At 39.6% G+C, this 23,762-nt stretch overlaps 1 protein-coding gene and 1 long non-coding RNA gene across 3 annotated transcripts in view; both read left to right on the top strand.

Moving 5' to 3' along the window:
- LOC136171112 (uncharacterized) overlaps window positions 1-23,762 on the top strand; it is a 1,397,893-nt gene that overhangs the window by 1,057,350 nt on the left and 316,781 nt on the right. The window lies entirely within an intron of this gene.
- The window catches only part of WASL (WASP like actin nucleation promoting factor), a 77,866-nt gene continuing 72,717 nt past the window's right edge, over window positions 18,614-23,762 (top strand). The window contains exon 1 of the mRNA XM_065938680.1: window positions 18,614-19,357. Coding sequence (XP_065794752.1) covers window positions 19,241-19,357 — 117 coding nt within the window. The 5' untranslated portion in view covers window positions 18,614-19,240. The remainder of the gene's footprint in view (window positions 19,358-23,762) is intronic.

Below are 23,762 nucleotides of genomic sequence, written 5' to 3'. Positions count from 1 at the left end.
ACAATTTGTTGAAGAAAGAAAAATAAGGAACAATTATAATGGAATGGGTAGTCATGCCCTTCTCCAGGGGATCTTCCTGATGTAAGGATTAAACCTGGATCTCCATCATTGCAGGCAGATTCTTTAACATCTCTGCCACCAGGGAAGCCCAGTGGAACAACAGCAATAGGCAAATGAGAGAAACATCAGGAACTGGTCTTGGAAAGCATATCTTTGGAAACAAATGAAGAGCAAAGTGATAAAAAATGAAACCTGATCTAACAGAAGAGAGTGATAGAACATATCCAAAGAATAAAGCTCCTTGAGACATTGCTTTGAACTTGAGACAATGCTTTGCTATACTAAGAAAGCAGGAAGAGTACATTCTTTTCTATTTTAGGTATGAAACAATTTTAATCATAGCCTTTGTTTAAATAAATATGAAAAGTGTTAGTCGCTCAGTCATGTCCGACTCTTTGCAACACCATGGACTGTAGCCTGCCAGGCTCCTCTAATCGTGGAATTCTCCAGGCAAGAATACTGGAGTGGGTAGCCATTCCGTCTCCAGGGAATCTTCCTGACCTAGGGATCGAACCTAGGGATCAAACCCAGGTCTCTAGCACTGAAGACAGATTCTTCACTGTCTGAGACATCAGAAGACTAAGACAAAGACCTGAACTGTTTTTGTAGTGAATTAGTTGAAGAAATGCAGACTCTAGAAAGAAGCAGTACAAAAGCACTTATTCCTTTAAACCTTAATTTCTGATAATTTAAAGATTTATTATTTTTCTTTTACTCGCATACATATTTGCAAGAAAAACTACCTTATTAGCATATATTACTTCTTAGAAATTTATGGAAATTAAGAAGGGAATTAAAGGCAAAATATTAAATATTAGAGTAAAAGATCTTAGGTCTCTTTCTTACCATATTTCCCATAGAATTAACAGATAACCAATATTGTCTTTAGAGCAGTGATTTTTCCACTAATGATTACATTATAAAACCCTTAACTTGCAAAGATCCATAACATATTATAACCCAAACAATTGTATACTGTCAATCTCTCTCTTCACTTATACTGACGTGACATCCCTCTTTTCTGCTCCTGCCTAACTTGCTTAGAAAACAAGAAGGTTATTCCATACAGGCAATATCACCACTGGATTATCACCTTTCTTCACTCTCAATGTGATAACTCATTAACTTTACTTATCACTTGTAGTTTTGTTAATTCAAAAGAAATAAAAGACAAGAGCTTCCAGAAAGATGTTCATTTTTCTATGAGAAATTGACAAGCTTTTTGATTAATGCATACTTTGAATAGTGAATAAAATGCTCAAAATAATAAGCTTCTAAACCCTTACTATTATATATTTACAGCAAAAATATATTCAGACAGATTACTTAAATATAATACATAATTCCTGAGCAATCCAGTACTACTCTTGAATGTATTTTATCATTCAGAATCATTACCACATTCAAAACAAATTTTTGGTTTCTTCGTTTATGAGATGTTACATGTATCGGGAGTGTCAGAGAAAAGTAAGTAAGACTAGAGAGGAAGTTGGCACATGGCAGAAGATTTTCCAATGAAAATAAGAGAATTTTGAAGGAACTTAGCTGGCTACAGAGGGTGGTTACAGCATTTACATCCTGATGAGTGAGAACGGAAGTTTCAGCCATGATTCAAAAATTTTGCATTGGGAGAGCCAAGATGATTTAGAAGAAAAGGAGATTGAGACCTACAAAGATCTGGAGTAGTTTCTTAGAATTCTGAACAGCCCTCCTTTAGTTTTTCCCTCTCATCCTTCCCTTCCTCCCTTCCCTTTTATGTTTCTTCAATACTTAGTCAACAAATATTTATCGAGACTCCTAGGCAGCAGGGGATCAGGTAACTGAAAAATACAAATATACAGGATTGCATGCATATAAAAATACAAGGTCCATCACCTTCGAGTCAAGTGAGGAAACATAAATACAAATAAATTTGATTTGTTTTAGTCTGTAGTGGAATTACATGCAAGATTCCATGTGGGCACAAAGGAGAAAGGGGCATCTTACCTGGGAAACTCAGAAAAGGCTTCACAAAAGTGGTAAATACTTGAACTGATCGTTGAAGAACAACTTGCCACAGACACAATCTTAAGGAACCAGGAGAGAAGCCATTCCAAGCAGAGGGAATAAGGTGTGAAAAACGAGGCCTGTTGAGGCAACTCCAAGACTGATGGAGTGTAGAGACTGAGGGCTTGGGTGCAGGGCGAGGAGTTACCAGAGCAAGAGGTTGAATAAGTTGGTAGGGACAGATATCGAAGGGCTGTTTTGGAGCATGGGCAGAGGAGATGAAAAAGAGGTGATGATAGATGGTGAATAGGAGGTAAAATTGATAAGCTATAGTAGCTGGAGATGAGAGGACAGAGGCAGTGTAAGGGATAGGAGGACAGGATGGTTATGAGGTTTCTGACTGGAAAAGAGTACATATCAGTGTTATTCACTAAGACAAGAAAGCACCTGAAGAAGATTTGTAACTAAGATCATGAATTTGAACTTGTGCATGATGGCTTTATGGAGCTTATCAATTGAAGCTATAGATCTAGAGTAAATCCAGTGCTGCTTGAAGAGCCTGAGGAACATAACACGGGGATGTGTATGGACTTGCATCGAAGCAGGAAACTGTGATGGGATGACACATTCCCCTCTTGTGTGTCAGACTTTATAATGTGGGGGCACGTAGATCCTGGGTTCCCCAGGTGGCTCAGTTGTAAAGAATCTGTCTGCCAAGTAGGAGAGGTGGGTTCAGTCCCTGGGTCAGGAAGATCCCCTGGAGAAGGAAATAGCAATACACTCCAGTATTCTTGCCTGGGGAATTCCATGGACAGAGGAGCCTGGCAGGCTACAGTGCATGAGGCAGACACGACTTAGTGACTAAATAACAACAACATAGACACCATCATTACGTAGGAGCTGAGTCATCACATCAAGTCAGTTTTCCTGCTTATTACAGCTTTCCTCTTTCATTGATTCAGACTCTTACTCTAACTGAACATAAAGTAAACATACAAGATTCAGTGTCAAGATGTCTAGGTGATAAAAGAAGTACCAGTATTCCACTGAGTTTATCTTCCCAACCCTCTTAAAGGAGGAAAGATGGAAGTATGAAAAGAAAATATGTAACTTCATTTTTAAAAAACTTGTTCAAATTTGTTTAAAATGTTATCTTAGTCAAGGATCTGTAGAACTGGTCATCAACCTAAGTCTGTTTGACTATAATGTCTGCAGTATTTTCATTATATTATACTGCTTCTCAATAAAACTTTTAGACACATTTAATTAACAGCTGTTGCTAAATAATAAACCAAATATATCCAACGTACACTCTTATACTTTTTTGCTTTTTCCGTTTTTAGGCATTAGAAAATGAGGAGTTTGAACTAATAATTGCTAAGGTCCCTTGACTCCCAAACAAAGAATAAGGAACTTATTCAAACATGACCACTGACTTTGGCTAAATTATTTGAGCGTTCAAATACTTAAGTACTAAAAAAAACAAAAGTGACAGTAACTTCCAGCAATGGGGATTTGAGAGGCATGACTGATTTAAAATTATCAAATAGTATAGAATATAGGGGGGTTTTTTGGCCATGCCAAGAGGCATGTGCAATCTTGGTTCCTGAACCAGGGATTGAACCCATGCCCATTGCACTGAAGGGTAGAGTCTCAAAAACTGGACAACTAGAGAAGTCTCTACAATCTAGTTTTGAATATGAATTATACATATTAGAGCAATAATTCCATGAATCATAGTCACCAATTACCTGTTATATTCTACTGAGGTAATTAAAAGTAGGAATTTTATGCTCATAGGATTATAATCCTTATTGTGCCCCTCTAAGATGCCGGGGCATGATGCAGGCTTAAAAATAGGCTTAAATATTAATTTTTAAGCCAGAATAGATTATTTGTAATGATGAAAAGAATAATACAGGTTTATCTTCCTTTTTGCACTATCTTTCTGTTGTTGTTCAGTTGCTAAGTCGTGACTAACTGTGACCCCATGAACTTAGCACGCCAGGCTTCCCTGTTCTTCACTGTCTCTCGGAGTTTGATCAAACTCATATCCATTAAGTTGATGATGCCATCCAGCCATCTCTTACTCTGTTGCCCTCTCCTCACAGTCTTTTCAAGCATCAGGGTCTTTTCCAGTGAGTTGGCTTTTGGCATCAAGTGGCCAAAGTATAGGAACATCGGGCCTTTCACTGAATATTCAGTGTTGATTATCTGGTTTGATCTCCTTACTGTCCAAGGGACTCACAAAAGTCTTTCCCAGCACCACAGTTCGAAAGCACAAATTATCTGGAACTAAGCCTTCTTTGTGGTCAAAATCTCGTGTCAGTACATGACTATTGGAAAAACCATAGCTTTGAATAAATGGACCTTTGTTGACAAAGTGATATCTCTGCTTTTTAATATGGAGTCTAGGTTTGTCATAGTCTTCCTTCTAAGGAGCAAGCATCTTCTAATTTCATGGCTGCAATCACCATCTGCAGTGATTTTGGAGTCCAAGATAATAAAATTTGTCACTGTTTCTACTTTTGCCAAGTCTATTTCCCCATCTATTCGCATTCCAGCCAGACATCCTGGAATGAAAAGTCAAGTGGGCCTTAGGAAGCATCACTACGAACAAAGCTAGTGGAGGTGATGGAATTCCAGTTGAGCTAATTCAAATCCTGAAAGATGATTCTATGAAAGTACTGCACTCAACATGTCAGCAAACCTGGAAAACTCAGCAGTGGCCACAGGACTGGAAAAGTTCAGTTTTCATTCCAATCCTAAAGAAAGGCAATGCTAAAGAATGTTCAAACTACCACACAACTGCACTCATTTCACACACTAGCAAAGTAATGCTCAAAATTCTCCAAGCCAGGCTTCAACAGTACATGAACCAAGAACTTCCAGATGCTCAAGCTGGATTAAGATAAGGCATAGGAAACAGAGATCAAATTGCCAACATCCACTGGATCATCCAAAAAGCAAGAGTTCCAGAAAAACATCTATTTCTGCTTTATTGACTACACCAAAGCCCTTAACTGTGTGGATCACAACAAACTGTGGAAAATTCTTCAAGAGATGGGACTCCCAGATGACCTGGCCTGCCTGCTGAGAAATCTATATGCAGGTCAAGGAGCAAGTTAGAACTGGACATGGAACAACAGACTGGTTCCAAATCGGGAAAGGAGTACATCAAGGATGTATATTGTCACCTTGCTTATTTAACTTATATGTAGAGTACATCATGCAAAATGTCGGGCTGGATGAAGCACAAGTTGGAATCAAGATTTATGGGAGAAATATCAATAACCTCAGATATGCAGATGATACCAGCCTTATGGCAGAAAGTGAAGAAGAACTAAAGAACCTCTTGATGAAAGTGAAGGAGGAGAGTGAATAAGCTGCTTTAAAACTCAATATTCGGAAAACTAAGATCATGACATCTGGTCCCATCACTTCATGGCAAATAGATGGGGAAGCATTGAAAACAGTGACAGACTTTATTTTTTGGGGGGCTCCATATCACTGCAGACGGCGACTGCAACCATGAAATTAAAAGACACCTGCTGCTTGGAAGAAAATCTATGAGGAAAAGGGGACGATGGAGGATGAGATGTTTGGATGGCATGACTGACTCAGTGGACATGAGTTTGAGTAAATTCCGGTAGTTGGTGATAGATAGGGAGGCCTGACGTGCTGCAGTTCATGGGGTTGCAAAGGGTCAGATATGACTGAGCGACTGAACTGAACTGAACCTAGACAGCATATTAAAAAGCAGAGACATTACTTTGCCAACAAAGGCCCATCTAGTCAAAGCTATGATTTTTCCAGTAGTCACGTATGGATGTGAGAGTTGGACTGTAAAGAAAGCTGAGCACCAAAGAATTGATGCTTTTGAACTGTGGTGTTGGAGAAGACCCTTGAGAGTCCCTTGGACTGCAAGGAGATCAAACCAGTCCATCCTAAAGGAAATCAGTCCTGAATATTCATTGGAAGGACTGATGTTGGAGATGAAACTCCAATACTTCAGCCACCTGATGTGAAGAACTGACTCATTAGAAAAGACCCTGATGCTAGGAACGATGGAAGGTGGGAGGAGAAGGGGAGGACAGAGGATAAGATGGTTGGATGGCATCACTGACTCAATGGACATGAGTTTGAGCAAGCTTCGGGAGTTAGTGATGGATAGGGAGGCCTGGCATGCTGAAGTGCATGGGGTCGCAAAGAGTTGGACATAACTGAGCGACTGAGCTGAACTGATTTGCCAAAAAGTGATGAGACCAGATGCCCTGATTTTAGTTTTTTGAATGTTGAGTTTTACAGTAGCTTTTTCATTTTCCTCTGTCACCCTCATCAAGAGACTCTTTATTTCCTCTTTACTTTCTGCCATTAGAGTGGTATCATCTGTATATCTGAGGTTGTTGATATTTCTCCCAGAGATCTTGATCCCAGCTTGTGATTCATCCAGCCTGGCATTTCTCGTTATGTACTCTGCATAGAAGTTAAATAAGCAGGATAACAATATACAGCCTTGATGTACTCCTTGCCAAATTTTGAACTAGTGTGTTTTTCCATATTTGGTTCTAACTGTTGCTTCTTGACCTACATACAAGTTTCTCAGAAGACAGGTAAGGTGGTCTGGTATACCCATCTCTTTAAGAATGTTCCACAGTTTGTTGTGATCCACACAATCAAAGGCTTTCGTGTAATCCATGAAGCAGTTGTTTTTCTGGAACTCCCTTGCTTTTTCTATAATCTAACAGATGTTGGTAATTTGATCTCTGGTTCTTCTACCTTTTCTAAATCCTCCAGCTTATAAATCTCAGTTCATTTACTGCTAAAGCCTAGCTTGAAGGATTTTGAGAATTACTTTGCTAGCATGAGAAATCAGCGTAATGGTACAGTGGTTTGAACAGTTTTTGGTATTTCCCTTTTTCAAGATTGAAATGAAAACTGACCTTTTCCCGACCTGTGGCCACTGCTGAGTTTTCCAAATTTGTTGACATATTGAGTGCAGAACATTAACAGCATCTTTTAGAATTTTAAATATCTCAGCTGGAATTCCATCACCTTCTTAGTAATGCTTCCTAAGGCCCCACTTGACTTCACGCTCCAGGATGTATGGCTCTAAGTGAGTGACCACACCATTATGGTTATCTGGGTCAGTAAGAGCTTTTTTTGTTTAGTGCTTTTGTGCATTCTTGCCACCTCTTCTTTATCTCTTCTGCTTCTGTTAGATGCTTGCCATTTCTATCCTTTATCATCCTCATCTTTGCATGAAATGTTCTCCTGGCTTCTTTAATTTTAAGAGATCTCTCATCTTTCCTATTCTATTGTTTTCTCTATTTCTTTGCATTGTTCACTTAAGAAGACTTTCTAATCTTTCCTTGCTATTGTCTGGAACTCTGCATTCAGTTGGGTATATCTTTCCCTTTTCTCTCTTGCCTTTCACTTCTCTTCTTTTCTCAACTATTTGTAAAGACTCCTCAATTTTACTTTCTTGCATTTCTTATTCAGAATGGTTTTGGTCACTGCCTCATGTATAATGTTTTGGACCTCTGTCCATAGTTTCAGGCGCTCTATCAGATCTAATCCCTTGAATCTATTCATCAACTTCACTGTATAATCATAAGGGATTTGGTTTAGGTCATACCTGAATGGCCTAGTGGTTTTCCCTACTTTCTTAAAGCCTGAATTTTGCAATAAGGAGCTGATGATCTGAGCCACAGTCAGTGCCAGGTCTTCTTTTTACTGACTGCATAGAGGTTATCCATCTCTGGCTGCAAAGTATATAATCAATCTGATTTCAGTATTGACCATCTGTTGATGTCCATGTGTCTCTTGTGTTGCTGGAAGAGGGTGTTTGCTATGACCAGTGTGTTCTCTTGACAAAACTCTTTAGCTTTTGTCCTGCTTCATTTTGTACACCACGGCCAAACCTACCTGTTACTCCAGGTATCTCTTGACTTCCTACTTTTGTATTCCAATCCCCTATGATGAAAAGGACATCTTTTTATGGTGTCAGTCCTAGAAGGTCTTGTAGGTCTTCATATAACTGTTCAGCTTCCTTAGCATTAGTGGTTGGCGCATAGATTTGGATTACTGTGATGCTGAATGGTTTGCCTTGGAAACAAATAGAGATCATTCTGTCGTTTTTGAAACTGCACCCAAGTAATGCATTTCAGACTCTTTTTTTAACTGTGAGGGCTACTGCATTTCTTCAGGTCTCAGTAAAGTTACTCAACTTCTCTGTGCTTCCATTTACTTCTTTGTGAAATGAAAGGAATTAACTGATGATTGCTAAAGTTCTTTCCATCTTAAAGTTGTATAATAAGTTCCACGGGGGAAAGTCATTTGACTTTTTTGAAAGAAATGGACTGTGCTCTCGTGGCACGGTGGTAAAGAATCTGCCTGCAACTAGGAGACCTGAGTTCGATCCCTGGGTCAGGAAGATCCCCTGAAGAAGGAAATATCAACCAGCTCCTGTATTCTATGTTGGGGGAGGAGGAGGTGGTTGTTGGTGGAGGTAAATTTAATCCTTTGGATGTCCTCATGAAGGTCCATACATCATAATCACCTGATGAGGGCTACACTCAGCATTTCTGATTCGGTTTCTGATTCAACGTGGTGCTTGAGGTTTTACAGTTCTAACAAGTTTCCAAGTGAGAACCAGAAGGGGAAAACACATTCTGAGAACTACTGGTCTATCTCCTTAAGTCCCTAGAGATGGCCAGTCTATTGTATGTTGTTCTGGTTCTTGTTATCACTACAGTATTTCATTCCAAAGTTGCTTTCCAGACCAAGTCAACCTTGGTTTATTGTTCTGGCAACTGAATCGAGCTAAAAATGATTATTCCCAGAAACCCCTAACAATATGCTCTGTATTTCTCCTCTCAGACTGGGGCCCTGGATACCTAAGACTGCTCAGGGGTAAAAAAAAAAAAAAAAAAAAAAAAAAAAAAAAAACCATTTCATACTCTGGACATGCATTAGTTTGCTGGTCAACTAAGGTTGAGGCCATTCTTGTTCATTGTTGTTAGCCACAACCCCCCGCCCTGCTCCCATTAGATTGTGTGTTGATTTCTGCAGATTGTATTTTCTCTCCAAGGACTCTTGGAATATCACATGCTTAGTAGTATATGGCAGAGTTTGGAGAAGACTTAAAGTTTTCTTGACTTGATTTCAGAGCCTGTATAGCTATTTTGTAACTTATGAAAAATACTCAAATGTTGTGCCGTGGATCAAAAATGATCATTTGATTTACAAGTATACATTTAATATTATATAGGTTAAATATTATACAATATAATATACAATATTAAATGTATACTTGTAAACCTATTAGAGCTTCCCAGGTGGTTCAGCAGTAAAGACTCTGCCTGCAATTCAGGAGATGCAGGAGACACTGAGTTTGATCTCTGGGTCAGGAAGATGCCCTAAAAGAGGAAATGGCAACCCACTCCAGTATTCTTGCTAGGAAAATCCCATGGACAGAGGAGCCTAGTAGGCCACAGTCCATAGGGTCACAAAAGTTGGACAAAACTGAAGTGACTGAAATGACTATGAATGCAGGTTCAATATAAAGAATTAAAAAGATATTATATCGAGATGAGTAAGACATGATCCGAGCTCTCAGAGAGACTTAAGACTAATAATGGAGGAAATAGACATTTAAAAAGTAATGATATACAATGGAAAGTTACTCAGCCATAAAAAGGAACAAAATTGAGTCATTTGTAGAGAACTGGATGGATCCAGAGTCAATCATATAGAGTGATGTAAGTCAGAAAGAGAAAAATATATATATATATTAATGCATATGTATAGAATCTAGAAAAATGGTACAGATAAACTTATTTGCAGGGCAGGAATAGAGACACAGATGTAGAGAATGGACACATGGACATGGGGCGGGGGGAATGGGATGTGATAAATTGAGAGATTGGGACTGACATATATATACTACCTTGTATAAAACAGATGGCTATTGGGAGCCCGCTGGATAGCGCAGGGAGCTCAGCTCAGTGCTCTGTGGTGACCTAGATGGGTGGGGCTGGGGTGCAGGATGAGATGGAGGTCCAGGACAGAGGGGCTATATGTATACGTATAGCTGATTTACTTCATTGTATAGCAGAAACTAACAATACTATAAAGCAACTATACCCCTATTTTAAAAAAATGATAATTTCCAACTAGAAAATCTATATATCACTGGCTTTGACAACATATTATACTAAAAAAATGTATTATAATATTTTTTAATGGATTAGCTAAATAGCTATTCATAGATAAATGACATCAAGGTGTATTATCTTATGGTTCCAATCCATTCAACCATTACTAACTTTCCAAGGGCTTTTTCAGTTCAGTCGCTCAGTTGTGTCCGACTCTTTGTGACCCCATGGATTGCAGCATGCCAGGCATACCTGTCCATCACCAAGTCCTGGAGCTTACTCAAACTTATGTCCATCAAGTCAGTGATGCCATCCAACCATCTCATCCTCTGTCATCCCCTTCTCCTCCTGCCTTCAATTGTTCCAAGCTTCAGGGTCTTTTCAAATGAGTCAGTTCTTCGCATCAGATGACCAGAGTATTGGAGTTTCAGCTTCAGCATCAGCCCTTCCAATGAATATTCAGGACTGATTTCCTTTAGGATGGACTGGCTGGATCTCCTTGCAGTCTTAGGAGTCTTCTCCAACACCACAGTTTAAAAGCATCAGTTCTTCACTGCTCAGCTTTCTTTATACCCCAACTCTCACATCCATACATTACTACTGGAAAAACCATATTTTTGACTAGATGGACCTTTGTTGGTAAAGTAATGTCTCTGCTTTTTAATATGTTGTCTAGGTTGATCATAACTTTTTTTTCCAAGGAGCAAGCGTCTTTTAATTTCATGGCTGGTCACCATCTGCAGTGATTTTCGAGCCCAAAGAAATAAAGTCTGTCACTGTTTTCATTGTTTCTCCATCTATTTGCCATGAAGTAATGGGACTGGATGGCATGATCTTAGTTTTCTGAATTTTGAGTTTTAAGCCAATTTTTTCACTCTTCTTTCACATTCAACAAGAGGCTCTTTAGTTCTTCTTCACTTTCTTACATAAGGGTGGTGTCATTCGCATATCTGAGGTTATTGATATTTCTCCCAGCAATCTTGATTCCAGCTTGTGCTTCATCCAGCCTGGCATTTAGCACGATGTATTCTGCCTATAAGTTAAATAAACAGGATAACAATATACAGCCTTTATGTACTCCTTTCACGATTTGGAACCAGTCTTTTTTTTCCATGTCTGGTTCTAAGTGTTGCTTCTTGACCTGCATACAGATTTCTCAGGAGGCAGGTCAGGTGATCTGGTATTCCCATCTCTTTCAGAATTTTCCACAGTTTGTTGTGATCCACACAAAGGCTTTGGCATAGTCAATAAAGCAGAAATAGATGTCTTTCTGAACTATCTTGCTTTTTCCATGATCCAGTGGATGCTGGCAATTTGATCTCTGGTTTCTCTGCTTTATCTAAATCCAGCTTGAACACCTGGAAGTTCATGGTTCATGTACTATTGAAACCTGGATTGGAGAACTTTGAGCATTACTTGCATGTGAGATGAGTGCAATTGTGCAGTAGTTTGAGCATTCTTTGGCATTGCCTTTCTTTGGGATTGGAATGAAAACTGACCTTTTCCAGTCCTGTGGCCACTGCTGAGTTTTCCAAATTTGCTGGCATATTGAGTGCAGCACTTTCACAGCATCATCTTTTAGGATTTGAAATAGCTCAACTGGAATTCTATCACCCCCACTAGCTTTGTTTGTAGTGATGCTCCCAAAGGCCCACTTGACTTCACATTCCAGAATATCTGGCTCTAGGTGAGTGATCACACCATCATGATTATCTGGGTCATGAAGATCTTTTTTGTACAGTTCTTCTGTGTATTCTTGCCACCTCTTCTTAATATCTTCTCCTTCTGTTATGACCATACTATTTCTGTCCTTTATTCTACCTATCTTTGCATAAAATGTTCCCTTGGCATCTCTAATTTTCTTGAAGAGATCCCCAGTCTTTCCCATTCTATTGTTTTCCTTAATTTCTTTGCACTGGTCACTGAGGAAGGCTTTCTTATCTCTGCTTGCTATTCTTTGGAAATCTGCATTCAAATGGGTGTATTTTTCCTTTTCTCCTTTCCTTTTTGCTTCTCTTCTTTTCACAGGTATTTATAAGGCCTCCTCAGACAGCCATTTTGCTTTTTTGCATTTCTTTTTCTTGGGGATAGTCTTGATCCCTGTCTCCTGTACAGTGTCATGAACCTCTGTCCATAGTTCTTGAGGCACTCTGTCTATCAGATCTAATCCCTTGAATCTAAGAGATAAATCCTCAGCAAATATAATATGAAGTTGATAAATACTTCTTTAAGTTGATCAATCAATATATAGTAGCTTAGCATATTATTTAGAAATACATATATAAATGCCAAAAGAAACAGTTCAGACTGGATGACTCCTGGGGGAGCAAAGGGGATAGCAAATGAAGCACAGAGTTTCTGGGTTTCCCTATTGTTATAACCTTTGTAGTATCATTTTATTTTTTAATTCATATGAATGCATCACTTTTAATAAAGCTAAAAATTGATTTTCTAAAAGCTATATGTATTTTCAGTATGTACATACATTGAATTGTGTTGTATAAATTTGTATGGAAATACAAAAAACCTCAAATAGCCAAAGCAATCTTGAGAAAGAAGAATGGAACTGGAGGAATCAACCTGCCTGACTTCAGACTCTACTACAAAGCCACAGTCATCAAGACAATATGGTACTGGCACAAAGACAGAAATATAGCCCAATGGCACAGAATAGAAAGCCCAGAGATAAATCCACGAACCTATGGACACCTTATCTTTGACAAAGGAGGCAAGGATATACAATGGAAAAAAGACAACCTCTTCAACAAGTGGTGCTGGGAAAACAGGTCAACCACTTGTAAAAGAATGAAACTAGAACACTTTCTAACACCATACACAAAAATAAACTCAAAATGGATTAAAGATCTAAATGTAAGACCAGAAACTATAAAACTCCTAGAGGAGAACATAGGCAAAACACTCTCCGACATGAATCACAGCAGGATCCTCTATGACCCACCTCCCAGAATATTGGAAATAAAAGCAAAACTAAACAAATGGGACCTAATGAAACTTAAAAGCTTTTGCACAACAAAGGAAACTATAAGCAAGGTGAAAAGACAGCCCTCAGATTGGGAGAAAATAACAGCAAATGAAGCAACAGACAAAGGATTAATCTCAAAAATATACAAGCAACTCCTGAAGCTCAATTCCAGAAAAATAAATGACCCAATCAAAAAATGGGCCAAAGAACTAAACAGACATTTCTCCAAAGAAGACATACAGATGGCTAACAAACACATGAAAAGATGCTCCACATCACTCATTATCAGAGAAATGCAAATCAAAACCACAATGAGGTACCATTACACGCCAGTCAGGATGGCTGCTATCCAAAAGTCTACAAGCAATAAATACTGGAGAGGGTGTGGAGAAAAGGAAACCCTCTTACACTGTTGGTGGGAATGCAAACTAGTACAGCCACTATGGAAAACAGTGTGGAGATTTCTTGAAAAACTGGAAATAGAACTGCCATATGACCCAACAATACCACTCCTGGGCATACACACTGAGGAAACCAGATCTGAGAGACACGTGCACCCCAATGTTCATCGCAGCACTGTTTATAATAGCCAGGACATGGAAGCAACCGAATCCATCAGCAGACGAATGGATAAGGAAGCTATGGTACATATACACCATGGAATATTACTCAGCCGTTAAAAAGAATTCATTTGAATCAGTTCTAATGAGATGGATGAAACTGGAGCCCATTATACAGAGTGAAGTAAGCCAGAAAGATAAAGATCATTACAGCATACTAACACATATATATGGAAAGATGGTAATGATAACACTATATGCAAAACAGAAAAAGAGACACAGATGTACAGAACAGACTTTTGGACTCTAGGAGAAGGTGAGGGTGGGATGTTTTGAGAGAACAGCCTGTATATTATCTATGGTGAAACAGATCACCAGCCCAGCTGGGATGCATGAGACAAATGCTGGGGCCTGGTGCACTGGGAAGACCCAGAGGAATCGTGTGGAGAGGGAGGTAGGAAGGGGGATCGGGATGGGGAATACATGTAACTCTATGGCTGATTCATGTCAATGTATGACAAAACCCACTGAAATGTTGTGAAGTAATTAGCCTCCAACTAATAAAAATAATTGAAAAAAAAAAAAAGAATTGTGTTGTAAAACTGAAACTAATATTTTATGTTAATTATATCTCAATTAAAATAAAGACAATAAATAAACTTAGATTTCAACTCTGAAATGGAAAATGAACTACTGATAAACCTGATGCATAAAAACAGTAATAAAAATGAACCCCAAAATTACTGTAACAGAAATTACAAACTTCATCAATATAACACCAAAAAAGTTTTATGATAGAAGAGTCCATATCTTTCATTTTGATAGTTTCAGTGAGGTATTCATGGGGATGCATGGTATTGTCAAGTCATCATTAGCCAAACTGCTTACTCATTCATATGTAGATTGACTGTGAGTATATTATAATAAAGAGGTCAATGTTTTCCCCCTTGATCTGGAATAATTCAACTGAGAACCACTGAATATTCATTAAAGTAAAAGAGCAGTGGGGGGAAAAAACAACAGCAAGTAGCATATTGGGAACTATACCATACATAGTTACTATACATACTATACTATAGTTACTATACATACATACTATAACATACACTGAAATCATTTCTTGAATAAAGATTATGTTTTAGGTATCTGGAGACCAGCGGTAGTAACTACCACCGATAATTTATTAGCACAATTTAGAATTGTTTTCCACAAAGATCAATAAAGAATCTGAATGAGTTGTACATAAGCTATTTCTAAAAAAGTAAGCCCCAGAAAGGCTTGTACTCAAAATGAATTTAAAAAGGAAGGGAGGGGAAAATCATTTGCTAGCTTACTTATCAAGATTTTAGTTGAGGAAAAATGAAACATTTAACTTGGGAGAACAAGAACAAATTCTCTTAAACACTGCTCTATGCAACATTCACATAAATGTGCAGAGATATTTTATGTGAAATCCTAAAGCCATGGCACTTGGAGGTTGCAGGAGGGAAATGATATTCATCACCCCTGCAGTATCCAAGTTTACTGCTATTCTGTTACTATAACTGGGACTCTGCCATGGGAAAGCAGCACCCTGGACTGGTCATTAAGACCACAATGGCTGCTGAATGCCGCAGACCCTGTGTGTGGCTATCTGCACAGTCCTTTACAAGGAAGGGTGTCACTACATCTTTAAATAATTAACATTAGCAAGGGGAACAGGGTGTTTCAGAAGTCTTGTAACAGTACATCAACAATGACATTTGTAAAGAAGTGGATTAACAGAGCAGCAGGACAGGAGAAACTGTCAAAATATAAAGATAATGACAGGGAATGCACCTGGAAAAAATGCCCTTGTTTTCATAAGTAAGCTACCCTAATGTTTTCTGTTAAAATGAGGACTTAATCTTAAAGGATCTTAGCAAGGCAAGATGAAAATAAAATTTAAAATAGATTCTAATTGAGTCAAGGACAGTCAAATAGGAAATATTAAACAAAACTGCCTTATTCTTAGTGATATTCATAGACATTTTAAGAGAGCTTATGCATTTTATACATACAGGAAGATAAAATCCCCAGTCTTCTTAACCTAGCTTACAAACTTCAAGACACTTAGTTGAAGGGAAATAGAATCCTTCTTATTTCCTGGATCAAATCCAGTCTCTCAAACTGGGTAAAAAGAATTTGAGATAAGAAAACAACTTGCCAAAGAAAACAGAGAGAAAGATGTCTTGTGTTCTGCCAAAAAGAGGATATGCTATCAAGAATGAAAGAAAGAAGGGGACTTGCTAACACTGTTGAAATAAATATAGCTGGTACTACTTGGTCTCAGGGTGAACATGGAAAAACAGAATTGTTGTATGCATGCTAAAAGAGGAAAATTCAAATATTGCTTGCTCACGTGCTCATGAGAGTAAGGAAGTCCTATTTCCAATGCAGTGTTCACCCTTACATTTTTCACATTTTAAGAACAAAGAGTTGGAAAAAGCCTAGAGGGAAGCAAAAATAACAATGCAAGGGTAGAAAATACTTAAATTGCAATTTTGTGGACAAAACATACTTATAATTTGGAGGAAATGCTAGAGAAATGTTTTGGGCTTGAGACAAAAGCCTATGGTCATTATAATTTACCATTCTCATTTCTAAAGAAAAAAAGAAGGGCAAATAGAAAACTGCATTTAGAAATAAGACGTTGAAAATGTTCTGAAAGGGGAAAAAAAAAATTAAAACATAAATAGTCTAGGCTAAGGAGATTGTGAAAAGATCAGAACCCATAGTTCTCACCATAGGATAGATTCCACAAATTATAGCTACTGTGGAATCATCTATTCTCTCCTGTATCTTCTCTTTTCACAGTCCTTTTTCACATCTCTCTGTCCCATGTTCAAAAGGTTGATAATCTACAAGTTTTAAAAGCTGTTAGGCAGGCATAAAAATTTCTATCCTTTTTATTATTTAGAAACTAATGTGATCCTGTCTCTAGAATTATCGTTTTTTAAAGTTTTATAATTTCAGTTTATTGGGACATATATAACCTATGTGGCACAATATATAGCCTAACTAGAAAGTCTAACAAAGAAATTATGTCCCAAATTCACCACTATGCATTTGAAGAATTACACAGAGTTCCAAATATGAAGGGTAGTTTTCCAGGCCTAGATACAACAAAGGTAAAAATACACACTTCAACTCAATGCTAGTTCCCTTAGCTAAGGGAAGGCAGAGCAGACCACAGGCAACGATGATCAATGAGAAGACAAATAGTATTCAAATAACCACTCTGTATCGGGTTCTTTACACATGCTATCTTGGTAAATTTTATAACTCTGAAGTAGGTTTAATTATGTTTATTCTACACCTTTATTAAATAAAAATTATTTTCACTTTATGGATGAGGAAACAAACTCAGAATAGCAACTTGGCCAAAGTCCATAAAGCTGTAATGGCTGCACAAGAACTCCAATTGGACTATTTAAAGTCTATACTTTTGTTACTATCCTGGTTCACAGGTTTGTAAATATTAGGGCTCTAATCTCTACTTCTCAGTAATTTATAGTGCTTTCCACTGTCACAGTGGCTTTAATTTATAGGAATCTCACTTTTGATACGAGACAAACTGAGTCAGCTTCTATGTTTGTCAGTTCTGAAGTTCAACAGCAACTCCTTGTTTATATTTCTACTGCCTTTCTAAACCTAATTATTTTACAAAAACTCTGCCTGCTTTCTCAAAGTCACTTTTTTCCCTAACACTGAACCAAGGTAACTCTGACATATCCATATTTTATGTAAGGACTCTTAGACCTATGATTACATTTTCCTTTTAGATTTATTTCCACTCAGTTAATATCATTAATGCAGCCTTCATTTTAATTTTTTAATAATATTTTTAAAGAGTATTGATAATGGCTTAACAATCTGTTTAGTACACCCAAGATTTGTACTGGAAGCTTTCGGTAATATTAAAATCAAATAGTTTTACCAACTTTCATTTGTCAACGTATAGATGTCTTGAGTTTAACATACGTTTTTTTGTTTAATAATAAGCAAACATGATGCTAAGTAATGTTTATGTAATAAATGCTCATTTGTTTAAAGTGGAGATGTTTATTCTAGAATTCAGAGCAGTGTGTATTATTTATCATCTCCACATTACCGAACTTCGTTTTAAGACAGCTGTCTAATCTACTGAACAAAGAGTTACCCTAGGTAGTTTCCAATATTGAATGTAAATTTTTAAAAGATTCCTGAGATTTACTTCTAAGCCTCCCTCCAAATCTTTGGTGTGACGAGACAAGAACCGAGGAGCATACACTCGCCTGACATAAGGATTAACTTAGATGATGTATTTTTCTGAGTGACATCTCTAAATGGGTACATTCATTTTGGATAAAGAAAACAAGGCCTTTGGAGTTTGAAAGAAAAACACGAGGAGGGGAAAAAGAAATATTTTTCAATTCATAAAACAGCAGGGGAAATGTGTGGAGGACCCATAAAGAAACAAGCCCGAACTGCAATGTTACAAATACATTTACTAATCCCTTTGAGAAATACCAGCGGGCAGTAGAAACCTTTTCTAAGGGCCTTGGCTTTTTAGGAACGTCCATCAGCAGGTCTCTTTCACAATCCTGGCAGAGGCCTGTTCGTCCATTCCCACTGTTGGAAGTTGGGACAAAGTCTGAGAAACCGCAGGCACCTGCGGCTCTGAGCGAACTGGCGAGGAACACAGGGAAGGGCGTCCCTTCTCCCATTTTCCTTCTCCAGCTTCCAGAACTTTCTGACAGGAGCTCGAAAATCTGGCAGTCGTGCCTCAGAAATAAAAGCTATTTCGGGGACGAAGACCTGGGTCTGCACTGACGCTCCGCAAAGGTGTGCGTCTCAGAAGAGGGGATGACAGCTCGGCGGCGGAGACCAGCCACCTCCTCTCTTCAAGCCTCCGTAGAAGACGACTACCCAAGGAACGAGTTCGGACGCCGAAGCCTGCAACGGACCCACAGCCCCGCGTCCGACCGCAGAGCGCGCACAGCCCGCGGATCGACCGGAAGTGGGCGTGGCCTCGGGCCGGCTAGGCGAAGCCAGGCGCGGCGTGGGGAGGTGGGGTTCCTCCCGGGCCCGGCCCGCAGCCGCGCGTTTCCGGCGCGCTCCCCCGCGTCTAGCGTCCTGTGGTCTCGCCCGTACCCCGCTGCCATGTTGGATTGTGAGGCCGTTGCCGCCGCCGCCGCCACTGCCGCCGAAGGAAGGTTGGGGGAGGAGTTGGGAGTTTAGCGCAGCCGCCGGAGTGCGAGGACAACGACCGTCCAGCCGGAGCCTAACCCGGCGGGAACGGGGAGCTCCCCTTTCTCACCGCGGCCCGCCGTCGGCTCCTCCTCCCGTGGCCTCCTCCCTGCGCCGGAGGAGCTGCGAGATGCTACGCCTCTGATTCCCCTCCTCCCGCCCCTGTCACCCAGAAGGGGAACGAGCGCTCGCCCACTCGCCGGAGGAGACGGCCCTGGCCTCCCTACCCCGCTGGCGAAACCATGAGCTCCGGCCAGCAGCAGCCGCCGCCGCCGCGGAGGGTCACCAACGTGGGGTCCCTGCTGCTCACCCCGCAGGAGAACGAGTCCCTCTTCACCTTCCTCGGCAAGAAATGTGTGGTCAGTGGCCGAGATCCGCATCGCCGCCCCCGACCTTAGTCTCCCGGGCCGGGGAAGGAGAGCCGGGAAGTGGGAGTTGGGAAGGAGGCGGGAGCGACGCGGGGAGGGTCGGACTGCCGGCCAGGCCTCTCTCTGATCTGGCTCCTTGGGTGCGGGCAGTGCGGGCCGGAGGTCGCCTCCCGGACTTGTCCGAGGAGCAGGGATGTGTCAGGTCCGCAGGCCTGTGCTGGAGCCCTGCTCGCTTGGACCCGGGTCCGTGCCTCTGCTGCTGGTTCAAACTTTACTGTCAGGCCTCGCGGGCATCTTTTTACAGGAGCTGCTTGATCGTAGAAACTGGGCTCCTGGACTGGCCCTCGCTTCTCGTCGTACGACCCCAATGTGGGGGCACTTTCCTTCATAATGCCACCGGTTTCAGGAGTGGGTGGGTCGGGGACCGAAGCCCAGATCTGAATGAATCGGACCGTAAGGTCGTCTTTTATTCTCCCTTGAGGATCTCAGGAAGGAGTGAAGTCGAGTGGATCGGTTTAGAACGGGGGGCTGGAAATGCTGCTGCTCCCCACTGCAGAGGAACGAGGTTTATTTCTCCAGCAGTCTTGCTCAGGCCTGGTTTCTCTCTCCTCTCCACTGTTTTTGTTGTTTGTTTGTTTGCATTGGTGGGAGGTGCTGCTCTCCCAGAACCCAGCTCAGGGGATCCGCGATCTCCAGCAGTTCTTGGCCTTTTGGGATCTGAGAATGAGTCTTAGGTCGGTGCTGTGCGGCCTTTTCCAACTCCAGATGGCCGGTTGGAGCCAGCAGCTCTGCTGTGGGAAGGGGAATGTGTTGTTGACGGAAGCATTCATTACATTGGCTGCTGGTGCTTCTGGGGGTGGGGAGGTTGTGCTCTGTGGGGTAGGCCTTGTCAGCCTGCATCTTACTGGGGTGGCCGAGTTGAGCTGTGGTTGAGACTGTTGAAACGGTGTTCGGGTCCCTTTCTCCCCACTTCACTGGTTAACACCTGCAGAGTCTGTGCCCAGGAACCACCGAGGGAAATGTCAACAGAGCCGTACCTTTTACAGCTTTCCTTCCTAATGTTAAATGTGTCACCCAGACTGTTCCTGCTTGTTTAAGAAGTTAGGATTAGACAAGTTCTGGGAAGTTACTGGATTAATTGTTAACTTTCTAGGAGTTTACCCTTTGTATCCTGTTCCACCTGGTAGGAGATTGAATCATTACATTCCGTGCAGATGTGTTTCATATTTCAGAAGTTAGACCTGACTAGACTAAAATGAGGGAGGTGGCTTAAAATCAGGACTTGGGAACTGTGAAGACAGTCAAGCCCCCTCTTCACTCTCCCCACACACTTTTTAAACAAACAAGATAACTGAGCCGGTGAGCCATATGTCACAGCAATTTAGTAATGTAATCGGAACTAGAAAAGCAGGACTCCTGATGCCTGTTGTGTTGTACTTTCCACTACATCATGTTGTTTTAGAAGTTTTTTTCTTAACTTGTTACTGATTTATTTAAAAGTGGTGTTAAAGGAATAATCATTTTTCTTTTTCACCAGAAGCTGATACAATTAAAGTTTAAGATTCCTAAAGCAGCCCTAATTTGTGCATATTTTCAATGTAGGAAAATCTGTAGCAATTTGAAGGTGACATTATCTGCAAATGAAAAGTTTAAAAAAATTTTTTTCTGGTATACTACTTATGTTATATAATCTGTCTCAGAAAAGGAAGTAGTTGTACCATGTGTTACATACCAGACACATTAGGCAGGGAGGGACATTACATTTATATACAAGCATACTGACTAATTGCTCTGCATTTCCTATAATGTTTACTGATGTCAAAGAAATGACAGACATATAAGAATACAGCGATAGATAAGGAATGAATTTCTGTTATTTAGAACCACACTGTTGGAGTTACCTGCTCTTGTTGTATGAAATAGTTGCAAAGATTAGTATTTGAAGTCTCCAATTATTAGTAAAGAATGAGATCTTAATTTTCTGGAACAGTTTCCCCTTCCTCCCCCTTTGCTGACTGTGCAATATTTTGTGCATTACTGAAATATTTTGTCTCATTTAAAAAAAAAATCATGCAGTGAGATTTACAGGTCAGACCAAATTTGTTAAGCAAGAAGGGCATTCAGAGCTCTAAGAATTCTCAAGAAAATGAAGCTGGAGTAGTTATAGTCCTAGCTCTCAAAGAGTTTCATTCCTGCTTTCTCTCAGCAAATTAGTATTGAGTAGCTAATTGTTGAGGTCAAAATCAGAGTTGATGTGTCCCCTAAGGTAGCTTACTGAATCTGGATAGGGAAACTAATGTGTAAAGTGCTAAGTATATTAGTACTTCACAGTGACTGGTTAAGACGCTGCATGTTACAATGGAAAATATCCTGGGTTTGTAATCAGCAGTCCGGGGTTTAAATTCATGGTGTCAATTTGGATAAGCTTCTTAAGCCCCCCGTCCTAGAATTGGTTTCCTCATTTCTAGAATAGGGATACATCACATTGGGTGGTTGTGTGTATCAGGACTGTCCATAAATGTGTGGATGCTGTTATTTTTATAAAGGTTTAGGAGATCACAAGATAAGATGAGTAAAGGCTTTTTAGAATGGTCAGTACTTGAATATTTAAGTCTAGAGTATAGTCGTCATTGAATGCTCGAGTCCCTGTCAGTCAGTCCTTCATATCTATAAATTCGGAGGGTTGACTGGTCCCCCCAAGGTGTGAGAAGTATGAAACAGCTTGGGAAGTCATGGGACCTGCTGATGGTATGTTACAGAGCAAGAAGGGTTCTCAGGTTTACATATGCGTTGGAATCATTGGGAGATTATCACAAATGTGTATGGCTAGGTCAGATTCCTAGATAATATTCAGATTCGTTGGTCTGAGGTGGAACTTCGGCATTTCTGTTTTTAGCAAGCTTAACAGAGACTAAGTTACTTCATAGTTTGAGAATCACTGCTGAAATTCACTGTTTTCTAATAGGGTGATCCTGAAGCACGTTGGAAATGTTAATAGGTTTCCCCTCAATTTTTGGCCTATATTCTGTAAGTTATGATTAAGTTGAGCTCTTTTAGGATGCCATTTCTCTATCCCCTTAAAATAACAATGCATATTTCATAGATGTGGATGTAAGAGAGATGTAGTTGAGGAAATACTGCACTGATTAGTGGGATACCACAAGATCAGATTTGACTTTTAAAGTTCAAGGAGAAAGGTGGAGTCACTATTGAAGGATTGGAGGCAAAGGAGGTCAGATACATGTTTACAATAAGCTCCATGAAATATGATGAGGGTATGAATTAAACCAGTGCTGATGGGATCAAGGCAAAAAGACTCCAATAGAATTTCATCCCCCTTAGAGGGCATGAGAGAGGGAAACTGGGGAAGAGGCACGTATAAAACAATCAGCAGAAAAAGTATGTAGAAGCATGCATGTGTCACTGTGTGTAAATATGCCTAGATGTTAGTGAAACTCTTAAGTTGGTGATTGTTTTCATGAAGGATGTGAATCTTTAGTAATCTATAGTTTTACCGCAGTTTTTAAAAATAGATTTTGAGAATGCTTAGGTTTCATTTAAAGCCATATGTAAATATATAAACATATGTCAATATACTTTTACATAAAGTTAATAGTTCTGGTGCAGTTCATAGCTGTTAGTATTTTCTTGGAACAATTAAGGGTTAAACACAAGATCATTAGGTCTTGTTCTTTTGCCTTTCATGTCATGTGATTAGTTATTTTCTATAAAGAGCATAGCCATCTTGCCAAGGAGAGTTAAATATGTATATATGTTCCTTATTCAAGGACGATATTAAGAATTGGGGAAAAAACAAAACCTGTACTATCTCTCAGCAACCATCTCCCATTTGGATTGGGGTTAGAAATGTTATTGACTGTTACCATTCCATGCATATTTATTTGGTTTGTTTTCAAGGTTTATTGATATTTAAGGAGACATTTTAATTAAGTGATTTTAATGTTTATTTATGTATTTATTTTTAGTTCCTTAGCACTTGTTTTAACTTGCTTATTATCGTCTTTTAATTTTTGTGTATTTTTTTTCTCACCCTGTATGTAATTCTGTGAGATTAGACCTTATGTCTACAGTCTTATATAATTTTGATAGTAACCAGCATATAGATCACTGCATATTTCTTGATTGCATAATTAAAATAGCTAATTTGTATACTCCTTAGTTCATTCAGCATTTCTCATTGCTTGATCAGGTTGTTAAAACCTTCAGTCTCTAATGCACATGGTATCTGGACTTTGGTCTTCATTTATTAGGAGAATAAAGCGGTTTAATTCTTCTGCTTAACTAATATGGTTGGTAGCAGTAGCTGTCCAACAGTTAACTTTATTTCTGTTCTAAATTCTTAAATAGGTTTAGAGGGAGAGGTGCCTAGAGGGAT

The sequence above is a fragment of the Muntiacus reevesi genome, chromosome 6, assembly GCF_963930625.1.
Source record: "Muntiacus reevesi chromosome 6, mMunRee1.1, whole genome shotgun sequence".
Taxonomy (NCBI): domain Eukaryota; kingdom Metazoa; phylum Chordata; class Mammalia; order Artiodactyla; family Cervidae; genus Muntiacus; species Muntiacus reevesi.
Note: the sequence above shows the minus strand (reverse complement) of the source record. Positions and strands in the feature narration are given on the sequence as shown.